The sequence below is a fragment of the Spironucleus salmonicida genome, chromosome 8 (genome assembly GCF_000497125.1).
Source record: "Spironucleus salmonicida strain ATCC 50377 chromosome 8, whole genome shotgun sequence".
NCBI lineage: Eukaryota > Fornicata > Diplomonadida > Hexamitidae > Spironucleus > Spironucleus salmonicida.
In genome coordinates, this window is record NC_090603.1 from 467,611 (window position 1) to 481,476 (window position 13,866).

General features: G+C 35.2%; 11 protein-coding genes across 11 annotated transcripts; 5 read left to right on the forward strand and 6 right to left on the reverse strand. All coding sequences in view use genetic code 6, as the record gives it.

Moving 5' to 3' along the window:
• Positions 1-18: 18 nt before the first annotated feature.
• Positions 19-681, forward strand: SS50377_27973 (uncharacterized protein; the record flags this gene model as incomplete). Its single annotated transcript, XM_067911750.1, has 1 exon — positions 19-681. One exon carries the CDS (start codon positions 19-21, stop codon positions 679-681), a length of 663 nt encoding a protein of 220 aa, XP_067760772.1.
• Positions 682-809: 128 nt separating this feature from the next.
• SS50377_27974 (uncharacterized protein) lies at positions 810-1,196 on the reverse strand (the record flags this gene model as incomplete). Its single annotated transcript, XM_067911751.1, has 1 exon — positions 810-1,196. The coding sequence occupies one exon, from the start codon at positions 1,194-1,196 to the stop codon at positions 810-812; it is 387 nt and encodes a 128-aa protein (XP_067760773.1).
• A 304-nt stretch (positions 1,197-1,500) lies between these two features.
• On the forward strand, positions 1,501-2,373 carry SS50377_27975 (uncharacterized protein; the record flags this gene model as incomplete). The annotated part of the gene is made up of 1 exon (XM_067911752.1): positions 1,501-2,373. The coding sequence occupies one exon, from the start codon at positions 1,501-1,503 to the stop codon at positions 2,371-2,373; it is 873 nt and encodes a 290-aa protein (XP_067760774.1).
• Positions 2,374-3,150, reverse strand: SS50377_27976 (uncharacterized protein; the record flags this gene model as incomplete). Its single annotated transcript, XM_067911753.1, has 1 exon — positions 2,374-3,150. One exon carries the CDS (start codon positions 3,148-3,150, stop codon positions 2,374-2,376), a length of 777 nt encoding a protein of 258 aa, XP_067760775.1.
• Positions 3,151-3,315: 165 nt separating this feature from the next.
• Positions 3,316-3,732, reverse strand: SS50377_27977 (uncharacterized protein; the record flags this gene model as incomplete). Its single annotated transcript, XM_067911754.1, has 1 exon — positions 3,316-3,732. One exon carries the CDS (start codon positions 3,730-3,732, stop codon positions 3,316-3,318), a length of 417 nt encoding a protein of 138 aa, XP_067760776.1.
• A 136-nt stretch (positions 3,733-3,868) lies between these two features.
• On the forward strand, positions 3,869-5,191 carry SS50377_27978 (uncharacterized protein; the record flags this gene model as incomplete). Its single annotated transcript, XM_067911755.1, has 1 exon — positions 3,869-5,191. One exon carries the CDS (start codon positions 3,869-3,871, stop codon positions 5,189-5,191), a length of 1,323 nt encoding a protein of 440 aa, XP_067760777.1.
• A 73-nt stretch (positions 5,192-5,264) lies between these two features.
• On the forward strand, positions 5,265-6,848 carry SS50377_27979 (Chaperone protein DnaK; the record flags this gene model as incomplete). The annotated part of the gene is made up of 1 exon (XM_067911756.1): positions 5,265-6,848. One exon carries the CDS (start codon positions 5,265-5,267, stop codon positions 6,846-6,848), a length of 1,584 nt encoding a protein of 527 aa, XP_067760778.1.
• A 9-nt stretch (positions 6,849-6,857) lies between these two features.
• Positions 6,858-7,769, reverse strand: SS50377_27980 (Chaperone protein DnaJ; the record flags this gene model as incomplete). Its single annotated transcript, XM_067911757.1, has 1 exon — positions 6,858-7,769. One exon carries the CDS (start codon positions 7,767-7,769, stop codon positions 6,858-6,860), a length of 912 nt encoding a protein of 303 aa, XP_067760779.1.
• Positions 7,770-7,842: 73 nt separating this feature from the next.
• SS50377_27981 (Protein disulfide isomerase) lies at positions 7,843-8,889 on the forward strand (the record flags this gene model as incomplete). The annotated part of the gene is made up of 1 exon (XM_067911758.1): positions 7,843-8,889. The coding sequence occupies one exon, from the start codon at positions 7,843-7,845 to the stop codon at positions 8,887-8,889; it is 1,047 nt and encodes a 348-aa protein (XP_067760780.1).
• Positions 8,890-8,898: 9 nt separating this feature from the next.
• Positions 8,899-11,103, reverse strand: SS50377_27982 (uncharacterized protein; the record flags this gene model as incomplete). Its single annotated transcript, XM_067911759.1, has 1 exon — positions 8,899-11,103. The coding sequence occupies one exon, from the start codon at positions 11,101-11,103 to the stop codon at positions 8,899-8,901; it is 2,205 nt and encodes a 734-aa protein (XP_067760781.1).
• Positions 11,104-11,173: 70 nt separating this feature from the next.
• Positions 11,174-13,087, reverse strand: SS50377_27983 (Sec1 family protein; the record flags this gene model as incomplete). The annotated part of the gene is made up of 1 exon (XM_067911760.1): positions 11,174-13,087. One exon carries the CDS (start codon positions 13,085-13,087, stop codon positions 11,174-11,176), a length of 1,914 nt encoding a protein of 637 aa, XP_067760782.1.
• Positions 13,088-13,866: the final 779 nt, after the last annotated feature.

The window sequence follows — 13,866 nt, forward strand, 5'->3', positions numbered from 1 at the left end:
CTCTCGACTGTGCCGGGCATGCAGTGTACTCTTCTTCTGCTGCTGCTTGAGCTAAGCCATCTTGGCCTCAAGTGTGCCGGCGGCGATGTCGATGCAGATGTTGCGGGCGGGCTTGAGGACGGACTTGCTGAGCAGGTCCTTCTCCATCGCGAGGCTGGCGGTGGGGCCCACGCGGACGTCGGGCCGGAAGCGGGCGAAGTTGGTGACGATGAAGCGCACGAAGAAGGGGCCGTCGAGGGAGAAGAACTCGCGCGTCATGTCCCCAAAGGCGCGCAGGTCCTTGATGCGCTCCAGCTTGCTCTCGGGCTCGGCGAAGAGGTAGCGCTGCGTGAAGAGGTCCAGGTGGAAGGCGTCTTCCGGCTGCCGAGTCGGGGCGCGCACCTGCTCCTGGGACGCGTTGGGGAGCGCTCTCCGGGGCTGCAGCGCGGGCAGCGCCTGGAGCGAGAAGGACTGCGCGGTCTGGAGCATGCGCTGCTGCTGCATCACGCGGTGGGGCGAGCGGAAGCGCTGCGGGCTCAGGGCTGGCAGCGCGGGGGCCTGCAGCTCGACGGAGCGCGCGAGGGGCGAGGACTTCATTCTGCGCTCCGAGACTTATCGCGATTCGGATATTGGGGCAGTCCCGAATACCTCACTGTAGACGTTGCGAGCATCGCTCCCATTGCTCGTGCCGCTCCAGAATGACCACCGCGCCGGACTGCCTCCAGGTTCCCGGCTGCGGATACTGCGAGCCCGGCAACGCCCTCGCCTGCCAGGGTTGCCTCGCGCCCTTCGTCTTCCTTGACGGCGTATGCTACCCTTCTGGTACATCCTCACTTCCCAACTGCGAGCGCGGCTTCGTAGCCCCGTCCGGAATTTTCTGTGACTGGTGTACCCCTGGATACTACCTGACAACCGGAAGAGGATGCGCATGTTGCCCTTCTAATTGTAGACGCTGTGACGCCTCTGGTTGCAGGCGCTGTGAGGATCTCTTCTTCTTCAATGGCAAGCGGTGTGCACGGTTCTTATTTACAACAGACATCACCGCAACGCATATAGTGTACATAATAGCATGCCTTCTAGTGATAATATACCTCTTCTTCTGGTCTACGTATCAGTGGTACTGGAGGGATCGAAGGAAAATAGAGTGAGTCAAAAAGTCTCGATCGACTCCTATCATTTACAATTTAATCAGACACTTGCGTTTAATTATTAATCATTCCCCTTTATAAATAATGATATTTCATATTGATAATCTAGGTATCCTTTAATCTGAGAATCTAGCACAAGTATTCAAGCTAATTATATAAATAATAAGACTATTTATTATAAATATTTGACTAACTTTGTTACCACATATATAATTAAATAATTTTACATTCTGAAAAAATTATAACATATATCTAATTTTCATTATTACTTATGTTTATTAATAACTCTAACTTTAAATACAAAATAAAATGATATTTGATACATTAATATATATTTATTTAGTATAATATAATTTTCACTTCTCTAAAATTGATGACGTCTCAATAATAAGACGAGCCCAGCAATATGTCTGAAATGGAATACGTTCCAGTCAACTATTTCAGATTACCAACCTACAAATATTCTTAATAAGCAAAAGATTAGAACTTATTATTCTAAGTTGGTGAGGAAGCTTCTGATGAATTAATCGGCTATATATAAACGCCTTTATTAGTCAAACCAATTTCCTACGATTCAGAAGCATACCCTAGAATTCATATCAATTAAATATCAGAATACAAACATCCTCTTCCCCCAATTTTTATTTTAACCAAAGTAGAGGATATTTAAGAGCTCATCAATGCCACCAAAATACCTATTGAACCTATAACAGGATTTGCCACAAGCACTTTTGCTAGTGGGCATGATGTTCTATTCTTGCCCACTGGAGTGGCATACAAAGTTGCAAAGGGCGAGACCAAGCTACCTGCAAGTGTTACTTAAGGCCATAAACCGACCACCAATCAAGTTAAAAAAGAGCAGGACAAACCAGCCGAGGTTTAAATTCCCAAAATTCCAGTCAAGTATATCTTATTATCAATTATTATCTTCGCTCTTGCAATTTATTTTGCATTTAAATAATCAGAAAGTCATATTTTCTCCGGTGATAACAAGAGCTTGATTCAGAGAGCTTCCATTTTAGAGCAGCTTTCTTTAAAAGCCAATGCGACAGACGTCGAAATAAGACAGTAGTACAAAAGCTTGCTGATAAAATATGATATTTCTCTCAATCCGACATGTCAGTGGTGCCCAGCACGTTTAGAATAGGTTCAAGCAGCTTACAAGTAGCTAAATTTAGAGGAAGTAGTAATTCCGACCTCGTGGGATAAAGGTACAGATGGCGTCGTGAAAGGAAACTTTAAGTGATCACATCATTTTTTCTGCCAACTCGCTCCACAGAACCGACCATTTAGACTTCATTTCAGCCTTCTCCTTCCACCAAGCTGACTTTTCCTTTTCGTAAATCTCTTTTATTAACTATAGCTATTAGCTCTAATCGTCTAGTTAACTCCTTAAACTCTAAACTTCAGCCTTTTCATGTGCTGCCTCTTCTTCTAGTAACGTCAAAACCTGGCTAACTGCAAAAGGAAGCTCCGATTTCGCAGTTTACAAAAATATTTGATTTGAAATTTGACTTTCCACTTCTTTTTCCATTTATTTTTATTATTAAACTAAGCGCTAAAGAGCAATATTCTAGGACTAAACAGTGGGCTATTTAACTTCGTTAGATTTGAGTAAGATATTCAGTTTTTCAAGCTCCAAATTTTGGCTCTCCAAAACTTGAACCCTAATGTTCAAATTTTTGTTAATCGCGAGAATCTCATTTTCACGCTTAGCGTTATCTTCTTTGATCCTCTAAAACTCTTCCTAAAAATCGTTTTTTGGAGTCTTGATCTGGTCTGAAATGATTGCTCGATGAAACTTCGCAGTCTGAACCATTAGAGACGAAATCTCTGCTGAAACTGCATGAAATGCTTCCTGGGCCGGCAGCTTCTGCTCAGAGTCTAAAACGGACCATAGGACGTCTTTGGTCTGTTCCAGTTGGGCTTATATTTATTTTAAAATTTGAGGAAGTTGTATACTGTTGATGTTAGTGGGTGGGATTGAATATCCGTATTTTTCCAGTTTTTACAGTTGGTCCATAATTAAATGAAAGGTGAAATTATAGGATTAGATAATAATAATAATTATTATTATACATCTAAGGAAGGGGAAATTTTAATGAATTTTATTCATATAATAAATTAAATGGTTATATATTATATTCTAGTTTATTAATATGTTTGAGTTATTAATAACATAAAATATTCACTTTCTAAATAATTTTTCATTATACTTGCTAATTTTTTCAATTATCTTATTTTTAGACTACATTTCATTACTCAACTTTAGCCTTTTTCTCAAAATAAGAGTAAAAATTTGTTGTCTTAAATTTGTACCCTTAGAACACTAAACTAATGTTTCTAAATTAACATTCGACTGGCAGAAGCTCTTGAAATCTATATCACTGTAATTTTTTGTATCAGCATAATCCTAGAAATCTGGAAGCATAACAAGTTGTTGGTGACCATTTGATTAAATAAATTAAATTGTTGCACTATGTGATAACTTTAAAATGTATCGAATAACGTCTTAAATAGTAGTTTCTACTGACTAGTTAGACCGTTTAAAACTCAGGATGCAGATTGCTACAGAGACAGAAAATTGTGTTATATTAACATCCATCTGCGAAGGTGGAGAGAAATAAATGGAAATATTATTATAAGTATAAATAATTTATAATAATTATATTGTTAGTTATTAGTATAATTATACCCTAATATAATTAATACTTAAGAAAAACAAAATGAACCCATAAAAAATGTTCCGCAGGCGAAAAATAGAAGGATTAGGATTCTAACTTACGCCAAACGATCCATTACTTGTATTAAATTAGTAGAAACCTAGCTCTTCTACTTAAGGTATTTATAAACTTAAGGATAATAATTTTGAGCTAAACTCTAAGCAGTATAACATGTTAAAACAGTAAAATATATAACTTTAACATTAATATTCAATTTAGACACACTAAATAGAATCAATGAGACTAGAAATAGATCAAATTCAAAAGAATACAATAGACATATTCAAGTATGAGCAACTTCAAAAAGAACTATTTTAACACTAAATTTATCTTAAAAATCTATAAGAAAAGATACAAGAACTATAGTCTGAAAATTCACATCTGATATCTAGCTCAGCAGACTCTATTTTGAAAAATTAACTTAGGTAAACAATTTAGGATATGCATTCAGTACAGTACAAATATGACTAATTATAAACTAACTCTGAATAGTAATAATTAATATTAAGGGATAAATTATGTGATTTGGAGAAAACATATTGCGAAACTAAATTTGACCTGGAGAATTAAGTTTTTAAGCTTAAAGATGGTTAAATGAAAATATTCAAAGAGTGTGAAACTTAAGTCAAAGACTCACGTATCTAAATTAAAGATATCGAAGAGTAATATCTTTAAATGAAAGAAAAAACCATATAACAATAAATTTAACTCAATTAAATACCTGTTTTATAAGACTAGATTGATTAAGAGAGAAAACGTTAGTTAACTAAAGAAAATGAGTTTTATTTACTAGAAAAAGAGTATTAAGAATAATTATAGTAACTATAGTTATTGATTCCTGCTAAAAAGGTATCACGATTTTCATTTCTTGCACCATAAATAATATAAATAAGCGAAGACTTTAACGATTTGAAGTATTCACTTTTAAATGCCAAAAAATGTCTATAAATAAAAATAAATATGAACACCTATTTACATTAGATTACCACCGTATCCTATTATGTTTACACTAAACATAGATCTAGCTCACCTGAAGTTTATAAACCATAACTTGCGTAAAAAGATTAACAATCAAAACAGGCGTAAATAGATGTCTTGAAAAATCTTAATGCTGAACTTTAACATGATTACTAATAGGTATTGAAAGAAAAGATCACATTAGATTTAGAGGTTTAGAAATTAAGAAAGTTATAATCCCGTGTTGAACAAGAAAATATTTATGAGAAAATTGAGGATCTTTAAAGAGATAATGAGATGTAAAAGAGTGTGATAAGTGACCTTTAACACAGTAGGCTCATAGATTAGGAGATTATAGACAAAATTAAACGAAAAAGTAAATGAGTTTATTGTATTTAATTTTATATATTACTATACATATATTATGGTTTGTATATATTGTATATTTTCTTTTTAAATGTACGGTATTGATCTAGGAACATCTAACTCGTGCGTGGCAACACTTAAAAATTAATAGACATTAATGGTTAAAAATGCATTAAATTAAGTTATTACCCCATCAATAATCGCATATACATAGAAAGGGATGCTATTCGGTTAAGAAGCCAAAAATTAGTTGATGATTAATCCAGGAAATACTATATACTCGACCAAAAGACTAATTGGTAGAAGATTTGAAGATTTTGAGGTCTAAAACTAAATTAAAGAAGCAACATATAGTATAATAAATTAGGGAAATAACCCAGTAATTAAAACATCTCTTTCACCATTTTTAACGCCAACAACCGTGGCTTCTGAATTTTTATAGCATCTTACGAAAGACTTGCCATCAAAAGATGTTGTTATCACAGTCCCTGCTTATTTTAACAATTCTCAGAAAGAGCAAACTGCAAAGGCGGCAGAGCTAGCTAATCTCAAGGTTATCCGCCTCTTAGCCGAACCTACTGCAGCAGCTCTGGCATATAATGCTAAAAATTCTTCCAAAAAAGACGAAATCCTTCTGATTGTTGATCTTGGTGCTGGTACATTTGACGTATCTATTCTAGAAAAATCAGGTGATATATATTCAGTAATAGCATCATCTGGGAATAATTTCTTCGGTGGTGATGATTATACTAGTAAAATTTTTAGTGATTTTACCAAAAATAAGATACTGAGTCCGGAGCAAAAAGCAGATTTTTTTTAAATTTCAGAGCTCTGTAAGCACTAACTCTCCTCATAGAACAGTTTCTCGCACCCATTGGCGTCGATGACACGAACTCACTATGAATCACTCATTGCTGGACTGGATGACTAGTTGAAGTAACCGCTCTTACAAGCGATTTCAGACGCTAATATCAACAGCTCGAAAATAAGCAAAATACTTCTCGTAGGCGGCTAAACTCGTTAACCTTCTGTCTAGAAGTATGTTGAAAAACTTCTTGGTAAACGCCCACTATCAATTTTGGACCCAGATCTTTGTGTAGCCTAAGGAGCAGCAATCTAGGGAGGAATAATTGCAAAAACGATAAATTCAGTACTTTTAGTGGATGTAGCTCCACTTTCTCTAGGGATTGAGACATTAGGTGGTAGTTTTGCTCCTATTATTCCTAGAAACGCTCCGATTCCAGTACGCCAAACTTAGGTTTTCACAACGACACAGAATGACTAAGAAGAGGTTGTTATCAACGTTTATTAGGGAGAAAGATAGCTGGCCAGCTAGAACCATTTACTAGGAAGCTTTGCTCTCAAAAATATAAAGAAAGGTCTCAAAGGCTCAGCGCGAGTAGAAGTATGTTTTGAAGTAGATAAGAATGGGCTGGTAAAGGTAAGTGCTAAGGATTTAGAAACTGGAAGCAATCAGAATATTGAGATTACGGGTGGAATTTCCGGTGAAATTAAAGAAGTCTCACAGGAGGAAAAATAAAGAGATCGTGAGATTCTAGATAGAGAGACTCTGAAGCGTGAGATAAAGGAGCTTGGAGGAGAATTTGATGATTCTGAAAGTATAGTTAAATTACGTTAAATCGTTGAGAAGTTAAAGAGACGTAGTAAAAAGTGAAGTATTTATTCATTTTCTTTTGACGACTCCATCATCACCTTTGGACCAGGATGTTGGTATCTCAAAATCGCCCGGAAGAAGCTTCTTATAAGCAGCAGTAATTTAGTCAAATTTTTCAGCACAATCTTCACAGCCGCTATTTCTATCTGGATGATATTACTAAGCTAATTTTTTGTATCGGTTCTTGATTTCCTAATTCGATTATTTTCCCTCTAATTCAAGAATTTATAGGAGTTTTTACCTGTTGATTAGTTTATTTTCAGAACTATACACGTGTCCAGATGATGAAGCAAAAGCAAAACAGAATATAGCAGCAGAAATAATAACTAAGGACAAGATTAACCATTTTGGTATTCTTGGGTGAGATTTTGGTTATTCTTTAGGGAAATTTTGTTACAAAGCCTTTTAAGATACCTATTTAAGTGATTTTTGATCTTTTTAAGCAGCAATCAACTTACCATCTGGTAAGAACCAAAGATTCATATTGTTTTTGAATATTTAGGAAGCAGATTCAAAAATTTAGTCCCTGCTCAATTTTAACATTAAAATCAATGACTCAAGCTCAATTTCGTTCTTAATGATTAAAATTGGTTTGAGTTCACCTTTATAACTTGGAATATCTTTAAACGCTATTTTAGGGTATTCCTCTGACTCTAGTGATGGAATATTCAGCTTTAAAGGAGATTATAGATATCCTATAAGATCATCAGATTATTCCTCACTATCGTAATGAAGATTTTGACTCTTAGCTTAAGCAGAATACTGATAGGTTGGAGCGCGAAATTGGCCTGCCGGAATTTTAGGTAAAACAGGAACTATTTTTACCTGCTCTTTCTGATCATCTTTTGATTAAGGCCCTGTTTTGTCGATTCTAGCAGACGATTTCTTTTGCTTCATTTACTATGCTCTAGTCAACGCCATTCCACTCTGACTTTAAACAATTTACTCTTATTCAATATATAATAATCATATTTATTTTACCACTCCTTTTTAAATGCTCACCATTCTCACGCTCGTGAGCTCGCTCACGCCAGAGAATTTCACGCAAGCGACCGCCGCACCGTCTCTCATTAAGTTCTATGCCCCGTGGTGCGGCCACTGCAAGCAGCTGGCCCCCGAATACGAGAAACTGTCGAATTTGGACCTCCCGTTCGGCGTCTTCGAAGTCGATTGCTCCCAGTTCCAGTCGCTCTGCGAGGTGAACAAAATCGCTGGTTTCCCGGCTGTAATGTTCATTTTCAACGGCAATAGCCACCTCTACGACGGCGACCGGCAGGCCCAGAAAATCGTCTCCTGGACCGAGAAAATGTCGAGGCCCGTGCTCTCCGAAAGCTCTCAAATCAACAAATCCGGCGTCTTTTTTACAGTTTCCACTCCTAATTTAGAAGCGGACGAGCACATATTCGCTTTCGCAAAAGGAAAATACGAAATCGAAGCCGTAAAATCCGAGGAAAGGGCGATAATCTGCCACTCCAACGGAACGGAAATTTCATCGGGTTTCGAAGGCGCCAAAACGTTCGTTTCGCGCAACGCCTTCGGCGCGTTCCCGGAGCTCACAACAGAAAATTTTGACGCTCTGATCGGCTCAAATTTGAAAATTCTCATTATATCAGTTGAGGAAATTGAAAATTTTGATAAATAAGCATACTTATAAATTGCAAATCAAATTCAAAATTCCATTCCTTGTTGGCTAAATGCGACAACTTTCCGCTCCTTTGCATCGAATTTTAACGCCCAAAACGGCGGAAAGGCCATCATAATCGACTACAGCGAGAGCGAGAAATTCTACGTTTCGGACATCGCGTCGCCGGCGCAATTCTTGTAGTTCCTGCGCGACGTGGAAGCTGGCAAAATCGAGCAATTCGTCGTCTCCAACGACTCCTCAAACTTCGTAAAGTATGCCAACTACATCCTGCTGACTATCGCGATTTGCGTAGTTGGCAGTGGCGTCGCTTTCGCATGGCGCTGCTTTAGCCAGAAGCCCGAGTTCGAGCCCGAGCTGCGCACGATTGCGCCAGCCGAAAACTCCACGCCAAAGTGACATTTTACCTCACTCGAAACGCAGTCTCAGCCTCCCCAGCCGCTCGTCAGCGAGCATTTCGTGCGCCTGGCAGAAGTCATCGACGGCGTGAAAGTTCACCAGCACGCCGTCCAGGTCAGCCCCCGGCACCGGCGCCGGCACGCCGCGCAGCAGCCACCGCGCCAAATCGCAGAGCGGCGCGTTCCGGCAGAGCGCTAGCAGTGCGCCGCCCAGCGCCGCGTCCTGCGCGTAGTAGCGCGCTAGAATTAGCAGCGCCCACGCCTGCGGCAGCTCCGCGCAGCCCAGGTCCACGCTGATCATCGCTGGGGTGTAATTTTCAGACAAAACCGCGCAGAGCATCATAATCAGCACGACCGAGTCCGGCTGGCCCTGCGTTGGAACATTTACGGCAAACTTGAACTAAAATTATACTGATATAATGGCCTCTAAGAGTTCGGCAGAAAATTCTGGGAACCTGTATAGGAGCTTGATGAGCGTTTGGAAGAGCTAGGCGGAGAATTCTTGGTCGATTTGGTAACTATAGAGATATTTTCCAACAAATGCGGAGCAATTTAGCAGAATGTGATAGTCGCTGGGTGAGAACGTTGCACCGAGCTTAATGATCGTCTGGGCCACAATTTCGAAAACTAAAAACGAGTTTTCCGCGGAGAGCTGGACTTCATTCAGAACTGAGAGAAGCGAGACAATTTTATCTTTCTAGGTGATAAAACCGGCAATAAGCATGTTTCCGAGGTCAATTTCAGAGGAGTTATAAAGTTAATTTATTGAACAAATTATATCGTAAACAGTTGTGTAGATGTAATTACTCTCAGGTATTAGAATAAGGAATTCTACTAGTTCATATGCTAACTTTTAGCTATCAAGTAAATTTAATTTGCCTTCTTATGCTAATAAATTTACTCTATGGAATAAAAATTTACTTAAATGGGCTATTTGCAGTTTAGATCTCATGCCACTCATTAGATTTATCTGATCCTGCACAATTTAAAGTGAAAAATCTAACTTATTCTCGAATTTTGGTGATTACAAAATATGGCCTAATGCAAAACAGCACCAGGTATTTATTTCAGCGCTTTGTGAGTAGATTGCTCTGTAGCTTTCCACAATTTGACTTAAAATTTAGTTTTCCGCTCCTTTAAGTACTTTTAGCATGAGGACAACCTATAAGTTCTCAACAAAAAAGTCTTCGGTACTTTATATTTTCGGTAGGAAAAGTTTGGTTAATTTATCTTCCAATTGTGTTTAAATTAACATAGGGCCTAGTTTTCCGCATATTGCACTAAATACGCCACATGCGGCACCTATTGTTGCAATGTCCTCTTCTAGTAACGATTCTAAAGGATTATAACCGTTAAAGTCTGTGTTGGTGTCTTAGTTTTCTCGAAATTCGAAGCGGAAAACTGAAATAGCAAAGTCTAAGAGATTTTAAATTTCTAAAGATTCAAAGTTTGTATTTAGATTTATTAAGTATTTTATTGAAATTAAATTTTGTGTAGTATTAGAATTGCTGGCAAGATTACCAAAAGCAAATAATTTAATAGCTGGTTGAAATTGCAGAATGGCCTAAATGTATGATTGATAATCTTTTTTAATATTCTAAGTAGATTTTGATACTTTATCTGCAAAAAGTAGAATAGTACATAGTAGTTTATCGCTTTTTTAAAATTCATTTTTTAATGCATATGGAATAACAAACTGAAGGCATTTATAGTATGACGGTGGTGGAAATGGATATAGAGCATCAAAAAGACCATAAAATCCATCTTTTGTTAATAATAAGTTATAATGTTAATCAAAAAGTGAATCAAATATTTTTCTAGAAGAAATTTACACTCTAGATCTTCTGCAAATTGCAGCAAATGTAATATGATTCATTTATAGCGTTGTAAGCTGTCGTAATGGTACAATTTTCATTACTGAACAAAGCGACTCAACTGTCAGATCATAATTGTATACTTAAGTGATCTCAGCTATTTATTATGCTTAAACTATAAATTATAAATCCGTAACCTTATTTTATACTAAAATTTCTGAAAAATACTTAATCTGGGATAATAGTAAGCAAACATATTCGGAATTATTAGTTTACTAAACTAAATTTAGTACTAATAAAAGAAAATCTTACTAATTTCTCATTTATATTAGTTATTCTGTAGCTTATTATAAAGTTAATTAAGATGTAGGCCGTAGAATCTCATTTAATATATTATCCATTATTTAAAGTGGGTTAAAATATATTATAATAATATGTTGTAAATAAGAATTAGCTGAAATAATAGACATTTCATTCACATAGCTCATAAATTAATTCTCTACCACTAATGATCTAGTCGCTTATCAGATATACTTCAAAATCATATTCGTCTTCTATTCCTTTATTAAATATACTAACTTTACCATATTTCTCTTCTAAATATTTCTCTACACTACAAATTTCAAATTCAGTTATACCTTAACTAATATAAATAAAAATCTTTTCTTTGGTTCTAAACTATTTTGCATCAAAATCTTCAATTGCAGCACACTTTTCGCAATAAATATTGGCTTTAGAAGAAACTAGTTCATCTTATAATGTCCAACTTGATTTTGTAAGCTATGGCTTAAAGGGGAACTTAAATTATGGGTTTAGGAAACTAAGCTTTTAACTACTAACAATACTCTAAATTAAATTTAACACAAATGGTTAAAACTGGGTACTTGTATTATCATAAATTTTTAGTGTGTCTGCATATTAAATGTCAAAATATTCAATAAATTTCTAACCAATACATCTATATTATTCATCAAGTGGTAATTTATTTTCATAGAATTCATTTTAGAGCATTTATTATTAAAATTTAATTTCGTCTTTACCTTTTGTAATTAAACTAAAAACTATGACTGCTAAAAATAATCTAGCTGAATCAATTACATCAAAATCTGGTCTTGTTGATAGTGAAAATAAAAATGACAATGTTTTTCTAGTTTCTGTTTACGAAATTGGTAACTCTAAGAATAACTTAAAATTATTTTATAATAACGTAGAAAACAATGAATTCTAAAATGATTATATATTACTAATTAACTATGATTTATTGTCAACGTATTTTGCAACTTTGAATAAATTCCAAATTTAATTAGTACGCTATAGAATTAAAGGTTGCAACAATAGATTCTCATGATTAGTTAATTTTTATAAATTTATCTTTTAAGCGGTATTTGAAAATTCTAGCTATCCTTTTTTCAAACCATTAAAATCATTGAAAGTTTAAAACACTGAATTCACACCTTATATGATATTGTATCGAGATATAAATTATAATGCCTTTTAATCTACTTCAACAGTTTCCCTTATCATTTCACTTTATTTTTCATATTGTATTTCAATATTAGGACTCTTATGCGAGAGATCTGTGAAAATACTTGTGAATTCATTTGAAAAGAATAGCATTGACAATATGTCACACTTTCTATCTAAAACTATTAATTTTGCCGATTCATCGAAATCTTAAAATTCTAATTTAGATACTAATCCGGCTAATTAACTTCCCTTTTACGTGAACACTGAAGGTTTTATCTTTAAATTACAAAACAAATTCTCAAGCTTATTTTTCACCTATCCTTCATCAATTTAGCTTAATTTTGACTTGATATTTAAATTAATATAACGGTTTCTTACTGTGAAATCAATACTTAAAATTTCAGGTCGGCTGGATATTTCTTATAAATTTACCTTCTTTATTTGTTGTGAAATATGTTCATAATCAGATGTAAATGCAATAAAGCTACCTCTATACGAGTAGGGGTTGAACTGCTTATTATTTCTAACACAGCATTTTTCTTACTGTCGTATTTTGATAACCTCTGTTAGTGACAAAATTGGAGCTCCACCAAAGTCTTGTGCAATTAAATTAACATTTTCAGGTGTTGGAATCAAAAAGTATATAGCAAAGGTTTCAATTTGTCGTTATCTATTTTTTGTGATGATATCAACAGTTAAAACTCTGTAATCTACCAGCTCATCGTATGAAATGAGGTCTGATATGATTTTTAATGTATGCTAATCACAAATTAATGTAGCGAATGCACTTTTCTCCTCGAGAAAATCTAAAATCTTAGTCAGAAAACCACGTAATGGATGTATAATAGGTTATAGAAGAGGTGAATGATGTGCTGGGAAGATTGTATATAATGGATGTGTTTCGATAGTACGGTTCATTCGTATGTGAGTGGAGTGTTAGTTAAGATTTAAGTATATAATAATATAAGTATATATTTTTAAAATTAATTATAAAGGTATAATTAAACATTATAATTCAATTATATTAACATTTGCTATAATAGTATCTAAACCAAAAGATATGGAATATCTCTTTGCCTATTGTAAATATTTATACCGAAATAAGATTGATTCTTCAATATTGGTTTACCTAATAACATATCTGAAAGCTAAACACTTACTTAACCGCAACATCGTTATTTTTAACTCTGAGTGTTTTGCAAACATCTACAATAAAAATTAACATTAAACTAATTATTATTCACAATAACATTACTATATTTATAATATATATCAGATTCTATACATTACTTATCTAGAACATTTTTATTCTCCAGATTTTTGAAATTTACTTTACTAAGTTTTACTTTGCTTATAAACCATAAAACAGGTAATAACAAATCATATCCTCTATTTTTTACATCACTGTAATCTCATAGATTTTCAGTCACAATTTAATTAGCATTCCAGAATCTTACACGGCCCAAAAAAATTTACTTTTACGTTTAGCTCCAAAAGCTCCAAATACGAATTTTTTCCTATTGTGCAATAAGCGCCTCAACTTCTAATTGAAAAATCCTATCAACTGATCCAATGAATTTAACGTATTTAGAACCTAAAATTTGTAGCCCTATACTTTATTATTGTAGTAAATGCTAATTCATCACCAGAACCTCAAAAAGTACTAAAAATACCCCCTGGAAATCGATTTCTAGCAG